The following is a 15,168-nucleotide window of genomic DNA, read 5'->3' as shown; positions in this document are numbered from 1 at the left end:
CTTCACTCCCCTTGCCCAAGCTGTCCCAAACCTCAGCTTTTCCTTCCTTGACTCCTACCTCACATTTGGCCTTGCCTCAGTCCTTTTGTTTAGGAGAAGGCAGAAAGAGCTCTGGGTATTTTCTTGAAGATCAAACCCAGGGGAGGCAGCCCCAGCAGAGGCAAGGGCCTGTAGCAGAAGCAAGGGGCTGTACCCCAGTGCAGGGAGCAGCACAGCACAGAGGTAGAATATTGCTCAACTGGAGTTGCAGCTGCTTGGCCTCTTAAAAACGTGCAGGTCTCTGAGCTTGCAGGGGTTGCGTCTGCACGCTGTGACACAGCCAAGGGTCGGGATATCAGGCAGCCCTGGAAGGAGCTGTTTGTACCTGCCCTTGGGAGCAGTTATGCTTCACATATTTTTCTCCTCCGCTTTGAAAGGTCACATGGAAGAGCAGTATTTGTGAGGGGGACGAGTGAAGGTGACTGCTGGGGAGAATGGACACCTTGAAACAACCATGAGAGCTTTTCCAGCTGAGCAGAAGCTCCTTCCCACTCCCATTTCTCCTGGCGTGGCCATTGACAACATCCACAGCCCAGCAACAAGAAGCATTTACTGCCTGGGCAGAGCCAGGGAGGGACTGATCCTGCCTCCCCTCATTTCCTCATTGCCTTTCCTCCTCCATTTATTTCCTTTGGGTTTTCCCCTTTGATTAAACTTCTGGCATGTTGGAATGTTTAATAATAAAACAGATAACTCATGGGAGATGATATTTATAAAATCTACTTCTTTTTTTTTTTCACTTTTTGTAAGACCTTGAGAGAAAACTACGTTCTTCCATTTAAAATTAAAAAAAAAAACCAACAACCAGAAGGTGCAGTCAACAAGTTTTCAAACAATCAATGTTTTATTTGGTTAATTTATTAAACACCTTTAAGACAATTAATTTTGGTCTGTACCCTTCTATAAAATGATTCAAGTTCTGAACAAACCTCCAATACATAAAGCAAAGTTACTTTTACCATACGCAAATTTCAGATCAAAATACAACACTCTGTTTTCTTACATTTATAAAACCCGGTCAAATACAAACGACATTAAAAAAGATAAAACACTTTCACTGATCCTTGGTACAATATTACAGCACAATTTGCACAGTGGCAACTAAGTCCTCAAAGCACAAGTCAAATACTTTAAAAAGGGAGCCTCCCTTTAGTCACCCAATGTTCTACTGAACACGTAAACAAAGCGAGTGCTACCGAATCCAGGAAAATTCCCGTGTCCCTTTTCATACCACGTGTGAGCCACAAAGCAATTCTGCAAGGGAAGCTACTGGTGAGTAACCAAAGAGCTTTCCTACTTTGCTGTTACCAGTTTTTGTGCAACTATTCCGTGAAAATAAACGAATGGAGGTGGACCAGACTCTGCACTGGGCAATTTATGGCAACTAAAGTAAACCAAGAAATGAGTGTTTTTCTAAAAACAGACCATAAAACTATATTAAAAAAAAACCCCAAACAATACCAAATTATCATGGGTACAACTGGAGTAACTGCCTTTTGCTTCACCTTCAAGACATCTAATGAAGACACAGAGTGTTTTCAATTTTTGAGTTTGTTCAATTGCAAAACCCAGTGTTTCAGCAATGGGTCAAAGTGCCATTAGAATTGCACATTTTTCTTTAATTACAGAATGCATGTTTGCATGAAACGCTCATTTGGTGCTACACCTGAAAGCCTGCACTTACACTAACCTGTGAACATGTGGGATCTCCTATGAAACAGAACGAAAATTAAAACTACAAACATAAAATGATAAAACTCAAGTCTCAGTTGATAGACATTCCTGGGAAGGTCCTACTTAGCAAACCTTGCAGCAACACCTCGAGAAGAGAAAGTAAAACCAGAAAAATGGATGGGTCTGATGTGTCCCCTCAGGCTCTGCTTTGCACAGGCAGTCAGGGCAGTTGTACCACAGTGCAACTGAAGGGGTTTTGCCTGAAGTTCTGCAAGCCCTTCATTTCTCCCACCCCCAAACCACTGATTTCACTCACAGTTCAATTGCAACTTCAGTTATTCAGTCTCATCTAATGTGAAAATGTGTACATAATTAAAGGAAAAATACATTAATGGATCTACCTTTCCTCTCTCCTCCCTCCCCAAACTCACACCAAACCCACGAGGACACCACACACTCCAAAACTTTTCCTACCTGTTAATGTTCACATAACCCTGACAGAACAGAGAACTGCAAACTGCACAAATAATACATAGTTAAATAATGCTCAAGTGTAAACAATACAGGATGGACATGGTTTAATAAAACCCTAGTGAGGTACAGCAAAAACTTAATTTCCTAATTTAGTGTTTTAAGTGCAATTGAAACGCTGCTGTACCACCCTTCTGCAAACACATCTCTCCAGAATTAAGCTGCACTACTAGGCTTATTCCCTTAAAGCTACATACCCATGCTATAACTCATTATATTGATTTAATGCAAATATTTGTGGGGAAAATTAATTTACAGGGTTAATTAAAATCTTTTTAGTATTCAAAAGGAATGATAGTAAAGGGATCAACCATGGAAAATGTGGTAATATATGTTTTTTAAAAGATTTCCAATAATTCTAACACAAAACAGCAAGTATATTTTGAAAAATGCATAGAAACCCTGTCAATACAAAAATCCCCACTGAAATTACACAACTAAGCAATTTTAATCTAAATATTTTATGTGCTTTTCTATAAAGGCCACTTTGACGTACAAATACAAAAAAATTTTCATTTTTCCTCAAAATAAATTATTTGTTCCTCAATTAAAAATACTGAATATGGAAGCATAACAACCCTCTCTCGTGCCAGCTGCTCATCTGCAGTGGCTATTTCTGAAGAAGAAAATCTCCTAATATTTTCAGTTACCAAAAGAAATAAGAAATGGCTTCAGCCTGTGGTCTGCTTAGCACTAGGAAAAACCTGGGGGAAGGAATGGAACAGGCTGAGCCCCTCACACTGCATGTGCTGGGGAGGGAATGGATGTACACAGAGAGAGCTTTCCTGCTTGTCTCCCAGGCTATGCACCAAAATCCCTGTTTGGAATCAGAGAAAGAAATCGAGGTCAATCTGAATTAAAGAGAGACAAAATAGTAAAGGGAGTTGGGAGGCAGAAACTGTATGAGGTCCAGGGTGGGTTAAGTAAATGAAGAATTCAGGATCACCTGGGAGAGGAGAGCTCCTCACAGGAGGCAGAACCAGGAAAAACTGTACCCGTTTCTTAACAGGGGGAAGAAGAGGAACACAAGGAACAAATTTCATTGGAAAAATGAAGCAATGGGAGAACAAAGAACCTTTACCAGCAGTCCTGACCACATGGGCATTTATCACTGAATTGCCACAGAAGCAAAAAAACCAAACTCACACAGAAGCAGCAGAAATGAAAACGTACTTGGACTGATTGGAGACATCACAGGGATTCTTTACTGTAAGCACCAGATCCACAACTGACTGACAGAGGGAAAGCAAGACAACACCAAGCCAGGGGGCAGAGCAAACCCCAAACACCTGACACGCTCTAGGGCAGGGAGGTGCAGACGTGGTGAAGTGGCCCCAGAGGGTAAAGCTGCACTGGGGGGGTCACAGGACAAGCTCCAGCTGACAACACCATGGAACAACAGGAGGAACACACATGGAGATCACATCATGCCGAGCCAAAACACCCAACAACCTGACCCAGCTAAACTGCTGGGCCAGGCCAGGGGGCAGGAACAAAATCAGTGAACTGGAGTTGATCTGGATACGAGATTCTTGGGCAGCCATTGAGTACAAGTTCTCCTAACCTTGGACCAAGGACTGGGTTTGGAAGGACACAGGAGCTGCACTTCTGTATCACAAGGAATTCAGCTCTCTGGTGTGCTGTATTGCATAGTTTGATTGAAGTCAAAGAGCATTTATGTCTTATTTTTCCCTGTTTTAAACAGAAGTAACTCAACATACTCCCATCAGAGCATTCCAAACCCTGCCCCCAAGTGATTAATCAATTAATTTCTAAGGATTTTGAGGTGGACACATAAAAGCCAAAGCTCCATTCCCACACAAAGCACAGGACCCACAGAACATGTACACACATAAAAAGCCTGTAACAGTAACCACATCTGTAATACAGGAGTCAGAGCAGGACAGCTGGATGATGAGGGTAACCCTTGCTGTCCAGCTGCATGCCACAGATGGTAAAGAAAAGGTGAGTGCTTTTACCTCACCACACCAACGTGCCTTTTGTAGAAAAGGTGGCAATATATTCTGACAATATCCTGGTAATTATCAAGATCTTAGATTTCACAGAACATTGAACCTTTAGGAGAGTGGCAGCAATGTGACATCACATTCCAACACCCTCCTATTACTTGGTTCATGGAATACAGATATCATAATTGGATTATTCAATAGCTGTTTCATTCTCTTAAGATATAAGAGAGTATTTGTACTGTACAAAGTAAGACTAAGTACACTAGTTATCATTATTATAATACATATTCATATTTTTAACCCAATCCCACAAAATTCATGGTACTCAATAAATATGGTTTACCAAGGGAAAACTCTGAAGATACAGCATCTAATGTGAAGAAATTTTAGTTTTTCCTTCTGAAGGTAAAAGTAAAACAATTCCAGCTTATCAGGGTCCCACTCTGGATTATGAAGCAGTGGGCATATGAACAGGGATGCAGTTTTCACATCTCTGGTTTCTCAAAAAAAGGAAAAAAGTGCAGTGGAAAAACAGGTGGCCAGAAGCTCCCCAGCTCTTGAGGCCCGTACCTGTGGTTCCACACTGCAGACATAGTTCCAGAACCCACAGCTCCATAGCTCCAGAAGTTTCAGATTTAAATACAACAAATGCAAAATAGAAGATCTCCTATAACAGCCCATAAATGTTTATATCATAAGGGACAGTGTGGACTCATCCTTACCCGTGCAGCAGGGAGCAGCTGCAAGGCAAGGAATGATGCTGCTCCTCAGCCTTCCCTAGAATGAGAGGATCAGGAATTTGCAGGCTCAGCAGGGTTTCTCCATGGCCCCTCATTTATCAGCTGTTTTTCAGAAGCACTGCAGGTGACACAGATACTCCTGTGAGGCCACCAACCGGTGGCTCCTCTGCAGTGACAGCCTGGATGAGTTTGGATGGTCCAGAGGGCAGCACCCAATATGTGGAGGAGAAGGACAAGGCAGTCTCTGGACCCTTTTCAAAAGGCTAAAGGGCTCTTAGAGTAACACAACTGAGAAATGCTACAGCACTGGGACTGCAGAGCCTTCAAGAAGGCAATAAATAACCTGCTGTCTGAGATGGGACAAATTCAAACATCAACCCTTGATCCTTCCTGCTGTATCAGACAGGGCAGGAGTAGGACTTTATGTGCTTCAGAGAAAGAAAAACCTTCCTGTAGCAGTGTTACCAAATGCCTAAACCAAACTGATGATACAGATCAAACAAGAATAAAGACAGCACAAAAAGGACAACAAAGTTCCTATGCAGGACTAAAATTCAGCTCTCTCCTCCGTGGCTTGTGTCTACAGGAGCCTCTCCTCAGAGTGCCCAAGCCAATGGCACTGCAATGGCAGCACTTGGAGCTTCCCTCCTCCTTCCTCCTGAGCACCTGTGGCACCCAAACCCTGGGGGCTGAGCAGGAGGGGTCTGAGACAAACCCTATATGGAGCCCAACACCCCAGTGATCAGCCAGCCACATGGGCCAGCCTGTCCCAGACACACAGCCACGTCCTGGCAAGATTAATATTCATGGAATAGCCACCATGATGCTAATGGAAGGCTCTGGAATTAGCAGCTAATTGGTACAGTCTGCAGAGTTATGAATAGCTCCTTGTTTCACCCCTACTATTTGTGCATGGCCACTAAAATGTTTGCTACATTGAAGTCAAAGTTAGTATGAGCTGCTCCTCAAAATTTTAGAGGAAGATGTTCTCTGTGAAGCATTTCTTGGCTTTGCTTATACAAAGAAAGGAAAAAAGTAGCCTTTTCCCATTACATTTTGTATTATTAAGGCCTTTTACAGTGTGGAAGCCATCTTTATGAAAAGGGATGCTTTTCAAAATAGAGATTGAATACTCAAAGAAAAACAAACACAAGCTGATTACCAGCTTATATTGGTACTTTTAGAAGTCAAGCACAGTGTAAGGAATTCAAATCTATGTCAAAATAGCACCTTTAGAAGCAGAAGAAAAGACACTTTTTAAAAAACTTTTTCAATCTAAGCAAAACCCCACGTACCTGAAGATCACAAAGAAATGGGCAATGACATAAGTTCAGGTATGGAAGGTGGGTATTGATTTGAACAGTTTTTCCTCTGCAGGTGATTAAATGGGGAACTCCACAGAAAAATATCTAATTAGACATTACAGAAAAATCAGTGAATCTCTCTATTGAGATAATGTATCAAGTTCACAGGCAAAACAGTGAGAGCAGAGTAGAGGCAGAGAGAAAACTATCTGATCTTTCCTTAAAAGAGCAGAGACTTCTATTTTTTAAACAGATCTCTTCCTATTTAAAAATCATCAGGACAGCCTTTCAATTGCTACTCTCATTTCCAAGTATAATAGTTACTATCAAGTAATAGAAATCTTTATTTACTTTTTACAGCAGCTGCAGGTCAACCTTGGTCTTTTTGTACAGAAACATTAATTTAAAATGAAATTAAACTGTCCTTGGGCAATGATACCATTCTGTCCTGCTTCTTGTCTGCTTTTAGGTTTTTTTTAATTGAAGGACAAAATGTGATTTAAAACAAAACAAAACAAAAAATATTTGACAAAGTGCAAAGAAAGAAAAAATGAGGTAGCTGGGCATAGGGGCTTTTCTCCCCAGGACAAGGTGCCAGGCTTCCAGCCACAGTGACACACATGAGGGACTGGGCTACAGCTGCTCTACCTGCAGCTCTGCTCACAGCTGTTCAGCTGATCTCTGACCTGCTGGCAGCAGTTTTACAAGCTCCATAAAAGTCATTTATTTCATTGTGTACTAAGCACTGTCCCACATACACTGATGTGCAGAGATGTGCAAAAGCCACAGGGAGCAAGTTGGTGTGGCCACTCTCCTCTGACCCCCAGGAGCTGTGCTCCCAGGCCCATGGGCACAGCTGTGTGTTCAGAGGGAGAGTGAAAACAAAATCCTGTTAATAACAGCAAAAGAGAAAACACCTGAGGCCAGAGGAAACATCATGCATGGAACACCCAGGACCTGCCCCTGATGGGCTTTGGGGTCCAAACACTGAGGGCAGTCAGTGGTGGCAATTCCATGAGTTCTGTACCAAACCCAGCCTCTTGCCCCACCTGATGCTCACAGCAAGGCTTGTGCAGTGTAAGGAGAATTTTGTACTGAACCTTCTCCACCCCTCAGCACTGTAAAGGAGCTTCCAGGAGCCCCCCAGAACACAGCTTGCTGTCCACATCATGTAGCCAAGACAGGACACTCACCATGCATTGCAAAATGCAGACCCTTAAACACTAACATGGTTCAATTGCAAGAAGCAAACCACTCAGGTTTTGGAAAACAAGGATTCAAAAAAAAAAAAAAAAAAAAAAAGAAGCTTAAAATTGACTTAGCAGGTGTTTCCCCAAGCAAACAAAAGCTAGAACAGACTTCATGTTCTCTAAGCAACCCAGAGGAGTCCTTTGGACTAGTTTAAGACCAGCTCTGAAAGGGTTTGAAAGTATTTCTTAAGAGGGCACTCCCTGGCTTCCCTTCAGAAAGAAACTATAGCAAGAGCTTTACAGAATGTCAGCTGTGTTTAACTTGATCACCTCAGCAAATACCCCTGTGCACTGCTTCATTCACTCTAATAAATAAGCAGGCTTTGCTTTTTAAGACATAAAAACAGTGAAAGAAGTGACAGGGATGATAATGCTTTCCTGCTATCATGTGTAAATTAATAAAGCAGATTAATAAAACCCAAAGCTTTTGCATGTGAGGTCATTCAGGAGAGAACCTCAAGCCCAGCCAAGGATCAGGTTTTTGTAGGATGCTGCCTGTTGCAGATGGAAATTTAAACTTTCCAAAATGGCTTTTGCTTTCATCAGGTACAAATTTGTTCCACAGGTTTTTCTTTTCTGTTCTGAAATTGGCAGCCCAATAACAGAATGCACAGAAATGACACTTGTGAAACAAGTGCACAGCTGGTGGCAGGAGGTCAGTCAGGCTCTGACAGGGTTTAGAGCTACAGATGAAAGAAACTTGCCCTCAACAAAAACTGAGGTTGTCTCAGCATTAACTCAAAAGAAATGGACAAAAGTCAAATAAATTAAGAAAAAAAAATTAATAAGTTCCTAAGGTGGTAATTCAAAAAACTCCAGTATTAAAAAAAAAATCAAATTCACGTTTTATCAATAAAATAACACTAATTACACAGGGGATGCTTCTTTCTATTATTGAAATCAGACCCATCAGCTTTTACCAGGGTTCAGAACAGCTTCATTTCATTATGCAAATTCAAGGGCACAGGTAGGCAGTGGCATTGAGCAGCTTCATGTACTGAAGTGCTCTGGCAGGTGTTCTCTGCTCAGAAACCCAGCAAAACTGCTGGGCATCAAGATTCAGCCTTTTTCCATTGAAAAGCTCCAATCTTCCACCTCACTTTTCAAGACATTTCAATGGATTATTTCAAATAACCTCCAAATATTATTCTATGCAAGTCCTTTATGTATTGCAAATACTTTTATAACCAAAAAGCAGCTACCTAGAATAAGTAATTTAAAAAAATATTATTCAGATTTGGTATCACCAATTAATTTGCAACATAACCACCCGTTGGTAGTAGCTCATAGTTTAGTTCTCTTATTACCCTTAATCCTTTTAAACAGGTGTTTATCTAGCTGGGCACTGAATGGCTTTAGTCTATGTTTTTAGGTAACATGTTAATCAAAATTTTGGGAGAATTGATTGCTGGAGCACAGCAGCAGTCAGACTGCAGAGTCACACTGGACATGGCTGGTCAGAAGTGTCACTTTAAACCCTTGCTGCAATCCTTCCTACAGCAAGGAATTTCCCAGGGGAAAAAAAAAATAAAAAGAAAAAAAAACCACACCAAAACCCATAGGGACAATGGAGAGCAGGTGCCAAACTTATTAATGAACTTCAGAGCACACAGAGGTGACCCCCACAGAAAATGAGCAGAGTTTCCCCAAACCCCACTGCCTTTAGCTTTTACTGACTCACCTTCCCAAGCCCTGTGTTTTTCTCTCACAGACCATGTGCCCCTGGAAACACAGCTCCAAAAAAAAAAACAAGGAAGAGCATCAGAAAATGGCAAATGTCAAAAGGCTGCAGCAATGACGACTGAAACACAGGCCTGTACTCAGTCCTGAAGGGGAAAAGGAAATACTCCTTTGGGAAGATGGAAATAGCAGCTTCTACAAACACGGATGCAATTAACACCCCTCCCTCCCACCTGAAGTAGCCATTTAAGTACTCCAAAGAGCTAAAGAGAACACAACCCCCAAATCCTCAGCGCTAAATTAGAGGCAGAAAGGATCCATTTAACACTAAATTAAATATAATTCCTTGGAAAGCACTGCTGTGAGTGGCACCAAACCACACCTTAGCTACAATGCTCAGTCTGCCTGTGTCCCTGGGCACAGCCACATTTCCCGAGGCACAGTTTCATTCTGCAGGTCGATAAATGCAAACAAATTGCACTTAATCTAAACAGTTATAATTTTAAATACTAAAGCCTGTTGTCAGCTGCCTTTTTTTATATATTTGCATGGCACCAGTGCTCTAGTAAAGAGCAAAGTGTCCATATGCATCACATGGAGTGATACTCAAGGCAGCTGTGAAGAGTAACACAAACCTGCAGAACAGCATTAAAAAAAAAAGTAGATTTACATTGCTTTCAATAGCATTCATTTAAAAAAAAAAAGAACCACTGCTCTTTTTTGGAACACAGTGAATTTTAAGCATATCTGTATTTTAGTAGAACAGTTGAATTATTGTTATACACAGAAGAACCCAAAAGTTTGGCACTTGTAACAATTTGGATTTGTTATTGCATCCTCCACTCTGCATGGCACATGCATGGTAGCAGAGCCCCTGCACAGCATTCATGGAACAAACAGAAACTGCAGTTAAAACAGGGGACAACCTCCCCAGACCCCTCTTTCTGTACTTGTGCATTTACTGAGTCATGCAGGCACCAGAAATATTGCAAAGCAACCAAGCTGCCTGGTGTGTTCTAGAGGGGGAGTTCAGAAGCCAGGCGGTTCAGCAGCTTTGATAAAAACCTTATTTTCCTATCAAGATCTCTGCTCCTGAAGGCAGGCTGTGTGCCAGGCACGTGCTGTGCAAACACCAGGGACACAGCCTGCCCACAGCCACCAGGGAGCTGATTTTGAGCTTCTTTTGGTTTCAGATTCACCTCTGTCCTCTTGTGTAATTTTGTATTAATTTGCCTTCAATTTAAAGATTAAGTACCCTCAAAACAACAGAAATTCACTTGTCCAGAAGCAGCTGGGTTGACACTTTCACAATAACTAAAATTTAAGGATTAGCTGACAAAATATTTAAGGACAACTAGACCTTGCTGTGGTACAGCAAAACAGAAGACTTTTCAGGATGCCTGTTCTTCAAGTTATAAAACCAGCAAGGGAGAGGATCTGAAATCCAAGCCTGACTCTTTAGGAATACGAGCATCTGTCAAGGCCAGGTAAGGAACAAAGCCAGGCCAGGCATGTGCCTCCCTCAGAAACTCAAGGGATTTATTTTATGAGAGCAACAGCACTTTACACCTTTGCTTCTGTAATCTCTCTCTGCTGTGCAGAGCAGCCACAAGGCTACAAGTGTAAAACAAGCACAGAGGACACTGCTGTGTGCTTACAGTAGCATATATTTTTTTCCCCCACTTTTCCCCTAAAATTGACAATTCCAAAATTTTTCCAAAATTATCTGTGGCACATGAAAAAAGGAAGAAATTTTTCTTGGGGGAACTGTGAGAAGAGGTGGAGTAATGGGAGAAAAAAGCCACCGCTCATCCCATCTTCCACAATTCCTACCCTGTATTTGGTGATTTCTGATTTCAGTACCTGGGGTTGGTCCAATTCCTCACCAGGGAAAGAAAAATGGATGCAGAGGCCCAGCCCAAGTGCCTCAAGCTCAAGGTGGCCCAGCCAGTCCTCATCCTGCATGGCCAGGACACACATTCAAACTGTCACCTGTGGAGGACCTGGCTGAATGTCAGTGCCAACAATGAGCTGGGAGGAATTAAGGCCACTGTGCTGAGCAAGGACAACTTAAACAAGTTTCTAAGCTGCCAAACCACCTAAACCCCCTGGACTGCAACTCAGAAAAACTCCTGAGTTGCTCAGCCATCATGTGCAGGGGTACACAGTGCCAGGAGAGCAGGGACAGCTGAGTGGTGGCATTTACCAGTGAACCCAGTTCAATCTACAGCTGTTTGCACGTTCAAACTGGTGCCCTCCCTCCTCTCAGCACCTCTGGTACCATCACAGCCTCCCTCTCCTTCTGAAGGCAACCACCCCTTGGGAAAGAGAAAGAGAAGCCAGAGGTGAGCTCTGCCTCTTCACCCCTACACCACCACTGGTCCAATCCCTGCAGAAAGGGGAGCCTTGGCTTCAAACCACACTTATGGTGTGGTTGTAGTTCTTCACTATAACCACACCATAAGCCTTGCTCCAAATTCTGAGGGAAATCAAACCTGGTTATTGCACAATCCAAGGGATGCACTCCCAGATCAGAGCTGGACAGACAGACAGACAGGAAGACACATCCCTTCCCTCCTGTACACACAGAGGTTAGAACAGCTCCTGGATCAGTCCCACAGACAATGCAGAAGGGGAATGGTGCCATCCCCTTAGGCAAGGCCAAGGAAGCCAGTTTTGAGATCTCAGGAGTGCCTAAATCTTGAGCACACACCCCAAACCCCTGGAGAGCATCCCTGGAGACTTGGTCTCAGCCATGTGGAAATGACATGAGTACAATGTGCTCAGAAATTCAGTTTGTGACTGGTTCAGGTACAGAGGCTTAAATTTCTTGGTCAAATCTCACTGAGTGCATTCGCAACATGCTCCAATCACCAGCAGATTTGTTTGTTTTATTTATGTTTTCTTTAAAAAAAAATCAAACTAAGAACGCCTAGTGTTAATCCTACTCTAAGTGTAAACATTTGGTTCAGTAACTTGAACTGCAAAACACTGCTAGAGTATTTACTTGGGTTTATCATGTGCATTTATCACTTACGTTTTCTGGATGCTGAATGCCCTCAAGTGTACTGGGAAGCTACAGGGACTCAGGAGATAGCAGCTGCAATATTCTGAATAACATTTTCTGAAGTTTTCCAAGCCACTTAGAAAACTGAGCTCAAAGTGAAACAGATACTTAGGAACATTCATCACTTTTGAATATGGGCTCTTGGCACTTTGTCTGAGGAAAAAAAAATTGATCCATGTAAGATTTTTCAAAAAAGGGAAGTTTAACAGATAAACTAACAGCACTTGATTTATTTCACAAGCCAGCCAAGGATGGAAATAGTGGTTCACATTTCTGTAGTAAAGCATTATATATAAATTTAAAATCTAAAGACATATATACACACACACCAAGTTACTGCAATGCATAAATATATAAACTTGTTAATATGCCAACTAATATAGGTCAGAAAATCGATGTATATAGTTCAAGTTTTGCAGCACTTCAGCATTGTAAAAAATAAAAATAAAAAAAGGTCAATGGATTGGCTGCTGCCCTTTTCCCCACCCTCCCACATTCCTCTGCTCAGGAATCAAAGTAATTCCAACCCCACATCAGTGCTATGGAAGGACAGAGCAGAAATAAGTTTCAGAATGGCTCTTCAAGGACTTTTTAGTGAAATACCAATATTTTGAATTAGTTTGGGATCATATTTCAATGTATGTAAGATGATTTCAATAAAGATGACAAAGGTTTACACTAACACAACTGAGGGCAGAGTTTGGCTTGTCTGAGGTCCACAGAGTTGCAGAGTGGAAAGTCTTGTATGTAGTTATAATACTGGTTGTACAAAGTCTCTTTTTCTGAAGGGCAGGAGGTATTATTTCTATTTTCCATCTCTCCCATTTTATTCCTTTTAAATAAATACAGGTTCTGTCCCACCCATCACAACAACAAAGAAATCAAAAATTGAGGTAAAACTGTTCTACCAGCTGATCTTGACTACAAACAAAAAGTCAATTAAATATCACTACTGATGTGAACAAGGCTTAGTAAGAAATAAAACGTAAGATACTAAGTTCTTCACTATAACCACACCATAAAACCCAGCTTTCAAAGTCAGACAGCAGTAAACAAGACTGTACTGTAGCACAGAAATCATTAGTAAACCAACTTTTGATCCCAATTTAAAGTCACTGTACAAATTTTTCTTAACTCTTAGTCCAAACCCCATGTTTTCTGCAAAATAAATATATCCTTGTCATATTTCACCTTTGTTCTAAGAGACATAAAATACACCTTTCTGCAATCCTCAGTCTTAAAAACCATTCTTAGCTTGCAAGCTAATCTGAAGTAAAAAGGAACACAATCTATTTCATTTGTCCTTTTGCTCTTACCAAAAGCAGCAATCATCACTAACTGTTCCAAACACGTCTTCCCTTTTCACTTGAAGGAAAACAGCCACCAAAGCCCACCCAGAAGCGCACGCCACCCACCTGCAGACCAGTTCATCAGGCTACTCGAATGACAGCATAGGAAAAAACTGTTTACTTCTTTGTGGTGTACTGGATCCATTTTCTGGGGTGTATCCATTTCAGATTAGTCCATTTTATATATATTAAAAATATTTGTCAGAATGAAACCGTTGCAAATCAATGAAAAACCGTATGTACACACCTCCACCATTTTTTAGGCACAGACCTTATCTTTTGAGAAAGGACTAGAAATAAAAGGTGCAATGACCAACGACTCCTGTGGCCTCATGCTCCAACAGCAGCACACCAGGGAGGTTGGTTTTCATGTAGCTTCTGTGTATTACAGCTATCCAGTTCCAGATAGCACATGGATTCGTATCAGTTCCCCGCAGGGGAAACGCACCTGAAAGCTTTTTTTTTTTTTTTTGCTTTTCAATAAGCTTCACCAAAGGAAACAGAAGGAAACAGATTCCCACCAGTTCCAGACACAAAATCCTCCTTCAATAACAAGGTTTAAACTCCAAATGGTTACGACTGAAGGTGTTTCCTTGATCTCCCCCTTTTATTTTCCCCCTTCTCTCCTCTTTAATGTGTACTTAAGTTATTTGTTCCCAAAACAAGTACTGAGACTCAAGCTTTGTAAGCATTTAAAACAAAAACAGTTACCATACCAAAGCACAGCATACAGTGTAATTTTCAGCTGTAATTTCTCAGCTTTTCCTTTAAATAGAGCTAGATTATGGTGGACTGCACAGAACTCTTCCAGTCTGGTCCCCTGGCAGCACGGGCTCACGGAGAAGGTACGCGGATGCGGAACAATCCCTGCTGCAGCTGCAGCCGGAAGAGTTTGCAGTTGGCGATGCGCAGCGCCGCGCAGCCCGTCCGGCGCAGGTCCGAGGGGAACAGCGGCTTGGTGCGCTGCCAGGTGCCCGTGCTCCTCTTAAATTCCCTAACATAGTCATAGTTTGTACCTGAATTAACGAAAAAAAAAGAGATGGAACACTTAAAACTCACTGCACCTGCCAACGTTAGTAAGGCAAATACGTGAAGGAGAGCAGGCACAGAAACACACATCAGTGTCTGCACGGGTGGTTGAAATTATTGTCAAAAAGGAACTACTATGACATTTCTGATCTACTTAAACCCATCAAACTTGTAATTTTGTTTGCTTATATTTCAGAGAAAGCCCTGCTACACACTCATATACATACACATGGCCACAAAAGTCTTCCAAATCTCTTTTACAGAGCGTGGCCAGATGCTGGTGGCTCTGAACTCAGTATGTTTGATAGCACACATCTATTTGGCTGGGATTGAGAACCAAGAGTCACTATCACATCCTTATGAACCACTGGATGATGCCCCTAGAATGCAGAATTGCCTGTTTCCCACTGCAAAGACAGGAGTTACAACCTCAGGCACTAACAGATCTTCTTACCCTTAGATAAAAGCAGTAACACAGTCTTAACCTCTTGTGGTCTTCAAACTTATCAACCAAATCAGGCCAATGCTCATGGCA

The 15,168-nt window shown here is 41.9% G+C and overlaps 1 protein-coding gene across 2 annotated transcripts in view; it reads right to left on the bottom strand.

Annotated features, from left to right (window-relative positions):
• Nucleotides 1-851: 851 nt before the first annotated feature.
• Nucleotides 852-15,168, bottom strand: part of GAN (gigaxonin) — a 39,319-nt gene continuing 25,002 nt past the window's right edge. For both annotated transcript variants that reach the window (XM_077184868.1, XM_077184869.1), the window contains one exon: nt 852-14,620. In XM_077184868.1, coding sequence (XP_077040983.1) covers nt 14,439-14,620 — 182 coding nt within the window. In that variant the 3' untranslated portion in view covers nt 852-14,438. The remainder of the gene's footprint in view (nt 14,621-15,168) is intronic.

The sequence above is a fragment of the Agelaius phoeniceus genome, chromosome 12 (assembly GCF_051311805.1).
Source record: "Agelaius phoeniceus isolate bAgePho1 chromosome 12, bAgePho1.hap1, whole genome shotgun sequence".
In the NCBI taxonomy this organism is placed as follows: domain Eukaryota; kingdom Metazoa; phylum Chordata; class Aves; order Passeriformes; family Icteridae; genus Agelaius; species Agelaius phoeniceus.
Note: the sequence above shows the minus strand (reverse complement) of the source record. Positions and strands in the feature narration are given on the sequence as shown.